Here is a 13,394-nt window from a genome sequence, read left to right as displayed (position 1 = left end):
CCAAGGTAACTCTTACTGAAATGGTAAAAGTATGAAACTGCAGGTGGGATGACAGTGACATAAAAGACCACAGCAACATCAAAGATGACACCAGGCTGAACGTTTAGCAGGAGATCAGCATTCAAACTACAGCCAACAGGTAATTTAGCTTGTTTATTGCACTGGACACGGCTCCTGGCCCCGACAGACTCCGCTCAGGCTGCAGACCTCCTGCTGGATGTGCTTCAGTAAGAGTACCATGCGGGCGACTGCTGAAATATCAAATTTGTAAATTTAATGCCACCGTGTAACCTCTCGAGATGTCACGGTGTCAGATAGAAACCTTTTTAATTAGCTCGGATATTCCCCACTTTGAAACAAGGCGATACAAAATGATTTCCCCGAGGAGTGAGCTGTAACTGAAGCCCCTCAAAGACATGAAGCAGTGAGACGCTGTTCCCCCGGGTTGGTCGAGTGCAATTAGCTCTATCTGAGATTATGCTGCTTGCACAGTGGAAGAATTTACTGGTCAAATCCAATTTGCTGTTTATGTTTTAAATATCCAACATCATTATGAACTTAAAGGTGCATTTTGTAATTCCCCTTTATGAACGTTAACTAAAACTATCACCACCAGGGGGCAGGCTTTTCAGAAAGTATAACGACACGTGTGCTGCTTTTCTTTTAACTTTCTTTTGTTTTGCATTCCTCACACTCCACAGGCTCCATTATAAGTACAGCTGTCTTCCTAATAACTTGCCTGGAAACCTAAAGTTTACATTTACTTACGTTGACCCTGCTGAGCCGCTGCTTTCAGGAAGCGTGGGAATTCTTTCAATTGAGCAACTGGTTCAGGAGTTATGGGAATTACAGATGTTTAAAAAAAGCATTGCAGGTGCCTGTGTGACCCCAGCGACCGGCTCTAAAGGGTTAAACACTGTTGAAAATACTCACTGAAATGGGCATGTTGGACTGTGCTGACCTCTGCTGCCAGGTCACGAACAGGTTCTCTATCTTCATCTGCTTCTCTAATTCTGTAAGAATAAAAACAAAGCCATTAATTTTTCAAACTGACATCATGTTTAATGTACAGGTCAAACTATTCACCTCTCCGCTCAGCAGCTTTGATCTCCAACAGCTGGCTGCCATGTCGAGCCACCACATCTCCGTCCATCAAAGGCCGAATGGTGCAGACGTCCCTCAGAGCTTCATCAAAGGGAAGCAACTCGGAGGGAAAGTGGAGGGGAGCAAGACTTCGACCAGAGTTTCCCAGTCTGCCCTGCTCTTTACTGGGCAGAGGAGGGACTGCGCTACGCAGCAATGCATCAGGCTCCATGGAGGGACCGAGGAATGGGTTGGGATCCTGATCAAGATAGAGAAAAAATCAAATACCTCGACAATTAATGACGCCATCACCTCACTTAGCAGCTAAATACCTCCTGAGTAACCTCAGGAAACCACTCTTATTACATAGTTGTCAAGTGAATCGCAGTTTCCTGTCTGGCCAAGCAGGCTTTCACCGGGCTACTGTTAGCAAACGCTAGCTTATATCTGAGCCAAGCACAGCAGCTTTTAAAGTCACCACTAAAACACTATCTGAAGCCACAGGTTGGCGTTTCTGTATGAGAAGCTTGTGTTGGAGGGTTTGATGTTTGTGGTGGTGACTGCTGGGTGTCATCACTCAGACAGTGCTGCTCACAGCAGAAGAGAAGTCTGGGCCCAAGTCCTTCACAAGAAGTCATTTCACAAGCAGCAAGAGGGAACTCAATAATCTGGAAAGGTCTTGTTTTTGTATGGTCCATTAAAACTCATTTTAAAAGAGTTTAATACATGAAATCTTAGTCTGTGTTCATCAGGTGATTAATTCTGCCTTAACCTGAGGATGCTCAAGCCTTGGACACCACAGACAGGAAGCACATTTGCATTCTTCTATCACATGACGCAGCGACGCGCTGCAGTCACCGCGCTGCATATTAGTTTTGTCTGTTCTTCTTTTTTTGCTGTTGACAGGAGCTTTTGGGTGAGTTTGCTCAGCGGAGCAGCTCAGGGCCCAGATGCCCCTCGTGTGGCAGTGCTGGCTGCACCATGCCCACAGGCTGGGGGGTCAAACCGTGCACTGGTGCTCCCTCTGCTTCTCATCAGGACCTTGACAGATGAAGTTCTGTTCAGGCAAATTTTCTGCTGCTCTGACTCTGCCTTCTGTCCGCACTCATTAGTAATGCCGTGATGAAGAGCGAGGCCATCGGAGGGAAAGGAAAAGTTTGCTTCTTTCTATTCTTTGCGCTTGTTTTGTTGTTGGCCACAGGGAGAAGACTGAAAGGGCATTTGGTGTCATTCTCGGCTGCAAAACGGGGTCTAATAAGTCCCTTCTTCCGTCTGTTTTGCTCACACTGTGCATGACATTTTGCTGGATTTTACTGAACTTTCATTCAAACTAAAACAGCATTACATGATTTATTTAAACAACACCATGGTCAGCTTGACACGGTGGGGAAGGGTGGCACTCTTTGCTCTCTGTATACTTCTCCATACTGGAAAAGTACTGTATGCTGATTATCCAACCAGTGATCTCCGATCTGAGCCAGAAGAGCCGAACAGTCACCAAAGACCTCGTCCCTTAGTGTGTTCTACAGACGCATCTACTCCAGGAGTTTTCCTCCAATCGAATGATCCCAAAATACTCGCTCCCCACTGTAGCTGGCCTTTGGCTAGTCTGCGTGGACAGCGCTTTGGCTCAGATTAGTACTCTTCCTCACATTTATCACCACCAGCAGGGGGCCTGTTCACAGAGGCTTTTGTTTTACAGTTTACAGATGTAAACTAAACAATTCAAAAGTTCTTGTTCTGAAAAGAAGACATGAAAAACATGGCTGTGCAACATGAGGTGGCAGCTTTTTAAATAATCACTCCTTCAATAATATGAGAGGGTTTCTGAATCCATTCGTCACAAGGTTAGACCAGCGGTCCCCAACCCCCAGGCCGTGGACCGGCACTGGTCGTTTGGTACCGGGCCGCGAGAGTTGAGGCTCGGGTTTTATTTTATGTTGCTGTATTTATCCGCCACACCTTAAAGGCCGGTCCGTGAAAATACCGTCGGACATTAAACCGGTTGGGGACCGCCGGATTAGACCATATTTAAATAAAAGTTTTTGACTGTGCCTCGTTTTTCATGTCTCTTCAAATCCTTTTTCATGTTTATACAGTAGTCTTGCACATCTGTGAGGTTCACATCTGTAAACAAACTAAACTTGATAAACTGCAGTGTCCTCACATCACAGGTTACAAATCAATGTTCTATCTACGCTAATGCTGCACGATGCAAGCTAGCTTTAATCGATTTTTGAAAAGCTCTGTGGCTTGATGGCTTTATCATTTGCATGATGTCGCTTGTATTTTAGCAGCAGTCGCTGATGCCGTCACTCTGCTTTCTCTGCCTACATTTTTCCAGATGTTCCAACACAGAAGCCTTTTTAGTCGCCCAATTCTCAAGCCATCTGTAGTACACCATCACGTATGACACCCCCTTCATCCCACCAGGAAAAACGATTGTAAAATCAATCAGTAGCTGTAGAAGTGGAGCCTTCTTGCACTGCTGTCCTCAGAGCAGCGAAGCTGATGTGTGAGAGTGGGAGGGAAGATGGGATGTAAAAGATGCTTTGCAAACAGTTATTAAACAGGCGGCACAGCAGACTACAGAAACCTACAACCCAAAGCCCTCTGTGTGAGAGAGGATCATAAATAATCGAGGAGGATGAATGGAAACTGACAGAGGCTAAATTGCACTGAGGTGGTTAAGTCCTCCATTTTGGAAAACAAGGCCGCTGATGTGACAGGGTTATATTTCCAGGATATGATCCGGACAACATAAGAAGACAGCAGATAGAGAAGGGTAATAATCAAGGAGAATAAAAATGCTTAGTCGTGTGGCTGAAAAATCTTGTTTTGGTTTCTGCTGCCAACACCATCAACTGCATATTGATCCAAAACTCCATATTTAATAAAGGGTGTCCAGCAGTTTTTGCTGAGACACTCAAAACAGAAAACAAAGCAGAATCGAGCCACAGCGAGCTTTGATGAAGCTGCAAGTGGCATAAATATGGAAGAGGCTTCAGTGAGTCTTTGCCTGCCAATATTTATACAGGATGTCAATCGACTGAACTGAAAACAGTTTGCACACTGCAGCATCTCCCAAATATTGAATATTTTACACGAGATAAGTGTAGTAGGGGCGACTAGTAGCAGACCAAAGTTAATAAACACCTCTTGTATCTAAAAAGCCAAACTTTACAGTGATCGTACAGAAAATGCTGCAGGAGGACAAACGGAGCAAAGCAGAAACGGTTCTGATGCAAAAGCAAGAAATGCTCACACTCAGAATAAATCCCAAACCTCTCGGGCTAATAACGTAGATGCTAAGAGGTGGTTATAGTCCCACGACTACAACTGTCATAGCCTAACATTAGCATTTTGTGTGCATGTTGCAAAAATCATAAACGATGCTTATGTACTGTAATAAGCCACGGCGATTTCAGCTTTTTGTAAGAGGAACCACAGAGATGCAGCCCTGCAGCTCTCTATACAACTATTGTATCATAGTACAAGATGAAAACACATTACTGTGACACATCGTCACTGAAACTCATAAATAGCACGAGGACCACTAACAGGCTGGATCAAGTAATGACATCACCATCCATGTGGGAGTCACACAAATTCCTCCTCGGGACACAACAGCTGCATGAAGTGTGCTCCGGGAGCTGCTGCCTCCTGTGACAGCGCGAGTGCAGATGCTACCCTCCCAGGCTGATTCCACCTGAGCTAGCATCCTGTTCTCCTCACCAGCTCCCCACCAGATGCAGCAGAGCAGCAGAAACAGAAGGTGCAGCCGTGCTTTTTAGAGGCAAGTCTGAGGTGTTTCAGCTCACTGAAAACAAGAGGTCTAAGGGGGAGCCTGAAAATGCTGCCGAGGTTTTTCTGATGTCACTTTTTATATTGCTGTTATAAAAAGAAAGAAGGCTGTGATTATTCCCCCTGAACAATCACTGTGGCAGGACCACGTCTGACATGTTAAGCAGCGTTAATCGTCCTGCTTTTATATGAAAAACACCCCTGTGCAGATCATATTCCACAGTTGCACAATAACTGAGCGGCACAGCCTGTCATTGCAGAACTCAGTTAACACAGCGTGTCATTGCAGGAAGCACGCGGTGACTGCCACAGTGCTGATGCCACATAACAACCTCTGCAGTGAGTTTGACACTGGTCATTTGCTGTCACCACATGTGAACACATGATGGCCGATCGTAGTTAGCTGCCTCCTTTCTTTCTCTAATGCAGGACAAGCACAGCACTGACTGTGAGAGAGCTGCTGGTGACTCAGCAGCTGCTGAAATACCATGAATAAAAAATACGCCCTGGGTTCCAAATCAAATACTCGAATACTACTTTCAGTCCATACTGCAGCTTCTCTCATAAAGTCAGTATTACTGGAGTTGGAACTGATTCCTCTGTCAGAGCACTGTACCTTCAACATACATATATATTTATATATGTATGCACACATACATAGAGATCAACGCATTTTTGATACAAATCTGTTGATATGCTTTTTGGCCATTAAGCACTGACTTCATTTGTGTGTGTGTGTGTGTGTGTGTGTGTGTGTGTGTGTGTGTGTGTGTATACACACACACACACACACACACACACACACACACACACACACACACACACACACAATGAAGTTAGAATAAAGTATGCGATATTGAACCCAAAAGAAAACTCCAGGGCTAAAAAATGAAGTCAGTGCTTAATGGCCAAAAAGCATATCAACAGATTTGTATCAAAAATGCGTTGATCTCTATTTTTAAGAATCGAAAGCTTTGACTGACAGGTGAGGGCAGACTAAGCTGCTAGACACCTGCTGGGGTAACTGGACCGTAAACTACATTTTGCTGGATTTTGTAGGAAGTGTGCAACTGTACAGTTCAACAGTTTGATGCTGCGCTCCAGTCATGCAGTGCAATCTACCCAGCAAAGCATTTTGGGGCGGCACAGACAACAACAGGACTGCATGAAGTATCCTCAGAGACGGACTTTGGTAACGTGTATGTAAACAAAACAGTCACCAAAAAGTATTTTACATTGTTTATACACAGAAAAAAACAATGTAGTAAGCTTTCATTTGTGGGTCTGACTGCCAAGTCTGATTACCTGATTACTTATAAGACGACAACTTGCTCATAACCTAAAACCTAAGACACAGTGAGGCTGTCCTGCTTTTAAAACCTGCATTCAGCAACCAGTTAAGGCCATCTTTGAGGTACAGTTTATGTACTAAATGGTGCTTCAGTGCCTCTGTGTGCTCTCTCTGACTCAGCTCTACTGTGTACAGACATCACAAAACGTCCCTCTAACTAAACAATGAAGTGATCCCATGATGCTTTTCTTCCTGTACTGCTGTTGGCCTGCTTACAATACACCAGAGTGTTTTCACCTGCTTGGAGTCTATTTCATGGATGGGAGCATCGGAAAAGCAGTAGTGATGGAAGAGACCCATCTTCTGATTGAACAGGCAGTGGACGACGTGAGCCCTCGCATTCTGCCACTTCACCAGACGCACCAGCTCGCGATTCAGAGAGGCGCCCAGATCCACGGACCAGTTGTAGCTGTACAGCGTCACCTGAAGAACCAATGGCGAAGTATTACAATTATGTTTTAAAGAGCACACTTGTACTTAGAAACATAAATCCACAGCTTAATTATGAAGCACAATGAGGATATGTGTGCTACCTTTTTGAAAAGATATCAGAGAAATTGGCTTTACAGAAAAATGACAGCATTTGGCTTCAAAAACACGCTAATAAAGGTATAAAACCCAGAGGATTAAAGATCTTTGGGCTAGTAACCTGGCTACCACGTGGGCTTATATGTCACACATTTTCATTATTGTGGGCAGCTTATACACATGCGCTGTCAGAGCACCATCTTTATTTGCTCAAGCACCCACTGAAAAAAATACATCTAAGGACAAGTTCATGTATTTGAAAGCCATTACAAATAGGACCCTTTGGGATCTTGTTCTCTGCCCGGCCTGAGGGATATACAGAGTGTACAGAGGCCTCCATATCCCAAATCACCTCTTTGTCCAGGATGCTGATAAAGAGGAACCTCTGGCGAGGAGCCATTCCCACCCCAGCCTGGCTCGGACCGACCGAGTCGCTCTGCTCCAGAGCATCGAAGCGCTGGAAGCCTTTATGAGCTGGACAGAAAAGACAAAGTCAGTGCAACAGCAAAGCAATACGAGTCCAAGCTGCCCAGCAGGCTGTGTTACGTCCTTCAACAAAGAGTCCCAGCTGACTCTGATCACAATCTTTACTGAACTGTCAGATGAACATAACTGAGCTTTAAATACAAACGTACTGGGCAGCTGCTTCGCAGGTTTTTCACTTCCTGGGAGGTTTTGGGGTTTGTGAGGTTTGACTGACGAGAGCGAAAGCTTTACTGTGATGCTGCTTCTGAAATCACAGCGTTCGATGGACCACAAAAACAGTGTTGGCTGGATTATCAGGAGTGAAGAAACGTGGTTATTTTGTAAAACCGATGTAAACCTGTTTGCGAGCGGCGGTCGTGATATCCCCGCAGAAAGGAAGCAGAGAATGATGAAGTAATATCATTACCACAGGAAGGTCAAACAGCATTTCAGCTTCAAGATGATTTAAGGTGCGCTTAAACAAAACGTATTGGTGCTGCAGCTTTATAAAAGCTCATGAGTGCAGCCACACAGCTTGTACGCTATTCTCTCAATGTGTGCGTTTAATTCTCCTCGTCAGTGTGAGACACAACGTCACGGGGCTGCTTTTATTCACTTTGGTTTGTGGCAGGTTTAGTTAGTTATTTGTTACCTCAAAGTATAAATTAGTAATATTCAGCCCCAAACTATGAAGCTATGGAGAAACTATTCAAAAAGAGAACTGCTAACATCATAAAGGCATGTAGTGTAATAAGAACCGGACATGGGTTCCAGTGCAGGGAACTAACTGCAGAAATAAGTCTGACTGTAAAGAAGTCAAAAGTAAAAATACATTTATTTTCTAAATTGTGATCGAGCTGTTAGCCAATGAGCATCGAGTATCCCGCGGCTTTCACAGTCGTAGCTCGAGGATGAACAAGAGGACGTCACATGAATAGATCCATGTTTTCTATACAGTCCACATTAAAAACTTTGCTATCACAGCATAACAATTAGTCTGATTAACTGATGTGTTTTAAAGTGGGAGGCGACATAGTTAGCATACGTGGTTATCGTTTTATGATGGCTCCGTTCTGTTACAGGGTGATCGATACATTTAAAAACACGACTGAAGTTAATGCAACTTTAGTCGTCTTTTATTTATAATGTAAAACAAATTTCATAAAGCTTCATGTCAACATGTGACGTACTCTGCTCTCTGTGAAAGCTCGCTTACATATATTTCAGCTGTTGATAATATAGAAAAACAAACAAACCAATATATTGACAAAACGCAGCCATAAAGAAAATCCCATTACCATGAAAGTTGTTGGTAAGCTGAGGAGCAAACTTACGTGTGAACCTATTTAGCACTGGGCTGTTTTCCTCATCTGAACTGTCTTCTGTGGGTAAACAGAGGAGGTACAAACAGCAAGGCGGCGTGGACAGTGAAACACAGCTCGACACAAACCGATGTAAGCAAAACAAAAATAAGACAGATGTTAGAGAGCAGCGAGCATGGACAGAGAAACACAGAATCAAAGAGCAGCGGCGGCGAGGACAGAGCACGTTCAAAGCTTCAACAGGAAACACAGCGTCTCCTCCACACTACTCGTGGTGTTAAAACAAGTGTTAGCAACATGCTGCAGACAGGTCTATGCCAGCCTAATCTACCGAACAGCTTTACCTCAAGAATATCCTCACTAGACTAGCAGTGTGTGATTAGCTGCTGCGACACAAAAGCAACAGAAATGAGGCCGAACTTTATTTTGCAGCAGTCGAATAAACTAGAAACAGAAGCTCTGCATGAGACAAAAGCAGACTTCACTCACTGGACACCTGAAAGGACTCATATGTTGTGCCATAAGATATAAACTACAGTTAGACATTAATATCTCAAATTAAACTGTATTTATGTTTTATAGCCATCATGTTTGTTTACTTTGTTATATGTAAATTATAGTTTTATTCTTTTGGCTTTTTAGTTTTTGGTAATTATTTACTATAGTTTATAATGTAGCATTTTATTCAACTATATGATGTTTAATCAACTTTTCAGAGGTTTCTTTTTTGTTTGTGTCATTTTGTTGTGTTTCCATCCTCTGCTGCTTATAGTGGAAATGTTTGACATAATGTTCGGTGCAACCAAACACAGCTTTCATTTACCGAGTCAACCACAAACTCCTCACCCAGCAGGCATCCAGGTCAGATGCCTAAACAACCTCGATATCAAACAGCTGCTGGTCTTTACCCCATGGCCAAGTTACTCACCCCACTCTGAGGGTGAGACAGGGCGGTGCCCCCACACACACCCTTCATTTCCACTACTTGTGTTTTCTATGGTAGCCTCACCCATGAGTAGGACCGTAGACAGACCAGGAAGCTGAGAGCATTGATTTCACACTCGGCTCTTTCTCACCAGGATGGACGGTCTGACTATACGTTAGTCTCCCACTCCACTCATGAACAAGACGTTAACATGAACTTAAATTCCTCCACACTCGGAGCGCACGTTCCTTCCTGTTCCACCGCAGAACCACAACGCTGGACTCGGGGCTAATCCTCATTGATGTGCTGAACTCTGAGCGCACTTGTATTTAACGTCCTTTTATTCCACCTTCTGTTTGGTTTCAGTTTGCTTTGTCTCATCGTCGGCTTCTCAGTCGTCTGTGAAGCTCTTTGAACTGCACTTACTTGCATGAGACGAACTACAGACTGAAATGTGATTGATTACAATAATGAGGAAACACAAAAGAACATCACAGGATAATGTGTTTATTGGACTTCTATTTGACGTGGTTTTACTTTATTATGGGGTCATTTGTTGCTCATTAGAAGCAACGAATGACTCGAGCACATAACAGGCTCACAGAACCAGCAACAACACTTTACATGGACTTGTTTTTATGTTTTTTCTCTTTCTCGTTGTCTTTATAAGCCTGTTTATTGTTTTCAATTATTTTTGATCATTTCTCATTAAATGCTTTTATTCTGTTGTTGACATTTATCCTGTGTCTTGCATTGTGCAGTCTTGTTGCAGCTCGTTCTCACCGTTACCTTCATCTTGTTTTGTTTGGCCTTGATTCTGCTCATCTGTCAACTGACTGCTTGGTAATTAAGCAGGAGGGAGATGAAGTAATTAACTTTTATTCTAAAAACTCTGGTACTTTGTAGATGATAAAATATAAATCTAACAATGTGTCATTTGAACATATCGCCATCCAATAATATAATGTGGTGGTCGCTGTCACTGGGTTTAAATCTGGGGGCCAGCTGGGGTCAGCGGGAGTTTGCATGTTCTCCGTGTGCCTGTGTGGCTCTCCGTGAACAAAGACACGTATGTTAGGTTAACTGGTGTTTCTAAATTGGTTGTAGGTGTGAATGAATGTGTGAACGTCTCTCTATGCAAGTATGGTGGCCTGTCCAGAGTGCGCCCCACCTCGCACCTAAAGGTCAGCTGGGATCGGCTTTGGAAAACGGATGGATGACACCGATGTACTCGTACTTGAACAGCTGTTCAATTCCAAACATGGACTCTTACAGAAAGACTCATCACTTACTACATCTGTATCAGGGCTGCACAAATCTATGAACGGCATTCATTTCTAATCAAATACTCTGATTTCCTGATGAACTGGAGAAAAAGGAAACAACCAAACAGGTTGTTTAAAACACAGTGGAGCTGAGGTAGTGATGCATAGCCTGTGCAGTGCAGAGGGTAAGGTAGTAAGGGGCTACTGTGAACGGCTGGTATTGCAGCGGTTACCTTGCTCTGTGCTGTAGTGCCACTGATGGAAGTTGCGGCCGATGAGAATGAAGCTCCTCACAGCGTCCGGTGGTTGGCTGAGGTTCTGGCCAAGAGGGAGCGGCACAAAATGGTCTCCAGATGTGGGGCAGCTGCAAAAAGTATAATACAGTTGCAATATTATAGAGCTGAACGACTTTAATGGCAGTGTGCAGTCAGAGGGCGCCCACCAGGTATGGTAAATATCCTGTTAACAGTTTCCAAAAATATGCCTTTCTACTCTCTGAGCTCTCAAAGTGCTTCATACAACATGTCTTAATGTTTCAGTCCCATTCATAGAAGCACTGCTTTCTATGGCTAAGTGCATTGGATGCATTCCAGTGGATGAAGCTGAGAGAAACCTGGGGTCAGTATCTTGTGCACAGACATTTGGCATGTAGACTGGAGCAGCCAGGCATCGAATCACCAACCTTCTGATTAGTAGATGACCTGCTCGGCCCCCTGAGCTCAGTCTAAGTGTTTCTGAGTGTGACCCGAAGCTGCAGCTGTTTGCTCAAAACCCTCAGTTTAACATTTTTTTTCTATTTTTGAAACGTCACCAACGCGACCTGCTCGTCAAACCTTTAGTTTGTGAGGGGCAGCCAATCACAATAAATGCTGCTGTAAAGGGAGAGAAATAAAAGGCCTCATGGCTGACAGAGGATGAACTGGGGGTGGTAACCCAAAAACAGCGCCTAACTTCACATCTATAAGGTAAAGCTGTGTGTCTATAGTCGTGTTCATTGATTATATGTCTGAGAAGTCTAAAGGAGCACTGATTTTCGAGTGCGATCACAACAGTGACTCGGTATCTGTGTGGCAACAATCAGGAACGAAGAAGTTGTCTGGCTCCAGAGAGCGCACACTTCTTATTCACAGTGTTTTCTAACGAGCAGGCTGCTAAGAAGTCTGCGAGAACAATTTGTTCGCTTTCAGGGGTCTGCACTGAAAGAGATGACAGCAAGTTGGACTTATAACCAATAAAAGTCATTCAAATTTCAGCTGAAGAGTCAAAATGATTCAAAGCATGAGGAGGCTGAAAGTAGCTGGAATGCCATTTGATGAAGTGCAGACAGCAGTTGGAAGATCAGCTGCAGAGATGAAAGTGAATGAAAGCTGTTGAAATGTCATTTGCATTGGAAGCAACATTTGAGCTGAAGCTGAAGAGTCTCAGCTGAGGTGTTTTTGAATGTCAGAGCACAACAACAGCTTTCATGCACCTCGGCAACAAAAAATATCACAACTCAGTGTTACTTTTTATTGCTCTCAACATCAGGAAGGTAAGAGTGATGATCGATTACCAAGAAGAACACGATGTAAAAACTCACCTCGTCTTTCGAAATGTCTTCACTGTTGTGTCGGCGGCCAGCGAACTGACCAAACTGACAATCTCTGCCAAGATGGAAGGCAGCAGGAAGTGTGAGGCCGTTTTAGTGGTACACTGCTGAATGGAGGGGCAACCTGAGAGTAACACCGAGTGTGAGAGCTCGCAGAATATAAACCCCCAACTTCTCAAATAAGTTTTCAGATTCTGGACGAATGTAGAGATAAAACTTACCAAGTTTGGCCATGAAAGTTATCCACGGCTGGCAGATATCTTGGTAAATGGGGTCCAGAGTGCCTGCATCTCCCTCCTCAAACTGAGACAGCTGCCTCCTGCACAGCCACAAACCCCCCACACTTCATTAAACCACATTTTTATGGGACTCACAGCAGAGAGAAAACCTGTTTTGGTGGTTTAAAGGCTTGTTGCCTGCCATCAGTGATGCAGTGGTGATCAGGCAAGATTTCTGCTTTCTCAGCTCCATATTTAAGACAGAAATGACAATACTACAATACATGGTAAAATATTTAATCTTTAAATATGAAATGGACAGTACTGGCACTGTGACTCCACTGGTCAGTGAACTCCAAGCATCATGCTGTCTTAGCCTTTTCTGAAACCAGGCATCGTGATCGCGCTGGAAGACATCTGACTGTGAAACCAAGGACACCGCACACTAACCAGCTAACAGCCTGTCAGTCACAGCAACTTGCTAACCAGTCTTGCTAGCATTAGCTGGTGTCTTTCATCTGTAAATACAGTCACTGGTGAGTTCAAAAGGCAACCACAGCAGCAGCCAATAATCTAACAGGCATCAAAATGCCAATGAAGCTAAATGGTGACGATGCAGTAGCTGTGTGCATCTATGTACAGTCTGAGACTGAAGAGCCACCAGCAAGACTGTGCAGCACCTATCAGCTTTCTCCATACATAGTGCAGACCCACCTGCTAGGACCTGGCGTCCACATATGTGGACTTCACATTTTGGGTTGTCTAGACCACAATTATTCCACCGCTGTTCTATCGAGATATAGAACGAATGTCCTCATATGTGGATCTCATTTTTCTCAGACACT

The 13,394-nt window shown here is 43.9% G+C and overlaps 1 protein-coding gene and 1 long non-coding RNA gene across 2 annotated transcripts in view; both read right to left on the bottom strand.

Annotated features, from left to right (window-relative positions):
- The window catches only part of szt2 (SZT2 subunit of KICSTOR complex), a 106,800-nt gene that overhangs the window by 29,414 nt on the left and 63,992 nt on the right, over positions 1-13,394 (bottom strand). Inside the window, exons 56-65 of the mRNA XM_040029788.1 lie at positions 12,553-12,650; positions 12,323-12,455; positions 10,946-11,107; positions 10,828-10,844; positions 10,716-10,723; positions 8,566-8,818; positions 7,119-7,240; positions 6,476-6,661; positions 1,087-1,342; positions 934-1,013 (exon numbers count right to left, since the gene is read on the bottom strand). Of these exons, the coding sequence (XP_039885722.1) occupies positions 934-1,013; positions 1,087-1,342; positions 6,476-6,661; positions 7,119-7,240; positions 8,566-8,818; positions 10,716-10,723; positions 10,828-10,844; positions 10,946-11,107; positions 12,323-12,455; positions 12,553-12,650 (1,315 nt within the window). The remainder of the gene's footprint in view (positions 1-933; positions 1,014-1,086; positions 1,343-6,475; positions 6,662-7,118; positions 7,241-8,565; positions 8,819-10,715; positions 10,724-10,827; positions 10,845-10,945; positions 11,108-12,322; positions 12,456-12,552; positions 12,651-13,394) is intronic.
- Positions 160-926, bottom strand: LOC120732696. Its single transcript, XR_005695651.1, has 2 exons — positions 769-926; positions 160-734 (listed from the first exon to the last, which is right to left on the bottom strand). It is a non-coding gene; the product is annotated as an uncharacterized LOC120732696 (long non-coding RNA).

Source organism: Simochromis diagramma, unplaced genomic scaffold (genome assembly GCF_900408965.1).
Source record: "Simochromis diagramma unplaced genomic scaffold, fSimDia1.1 OVJJ01000334.1, whole genome shotgun sequence".
Classification (NCBI taxonomy): Eukaryota; Metazoa; Chordata; class Actinopteri; order Cichliformes; family Cichlidae; genus Simochromis; species Simochromis diagramma.
The sequence above is the reverse complement of the archived record's forward strand: the minus strand, read 5'-3'. Positions and strand labels throughout refer to the sequence as shown.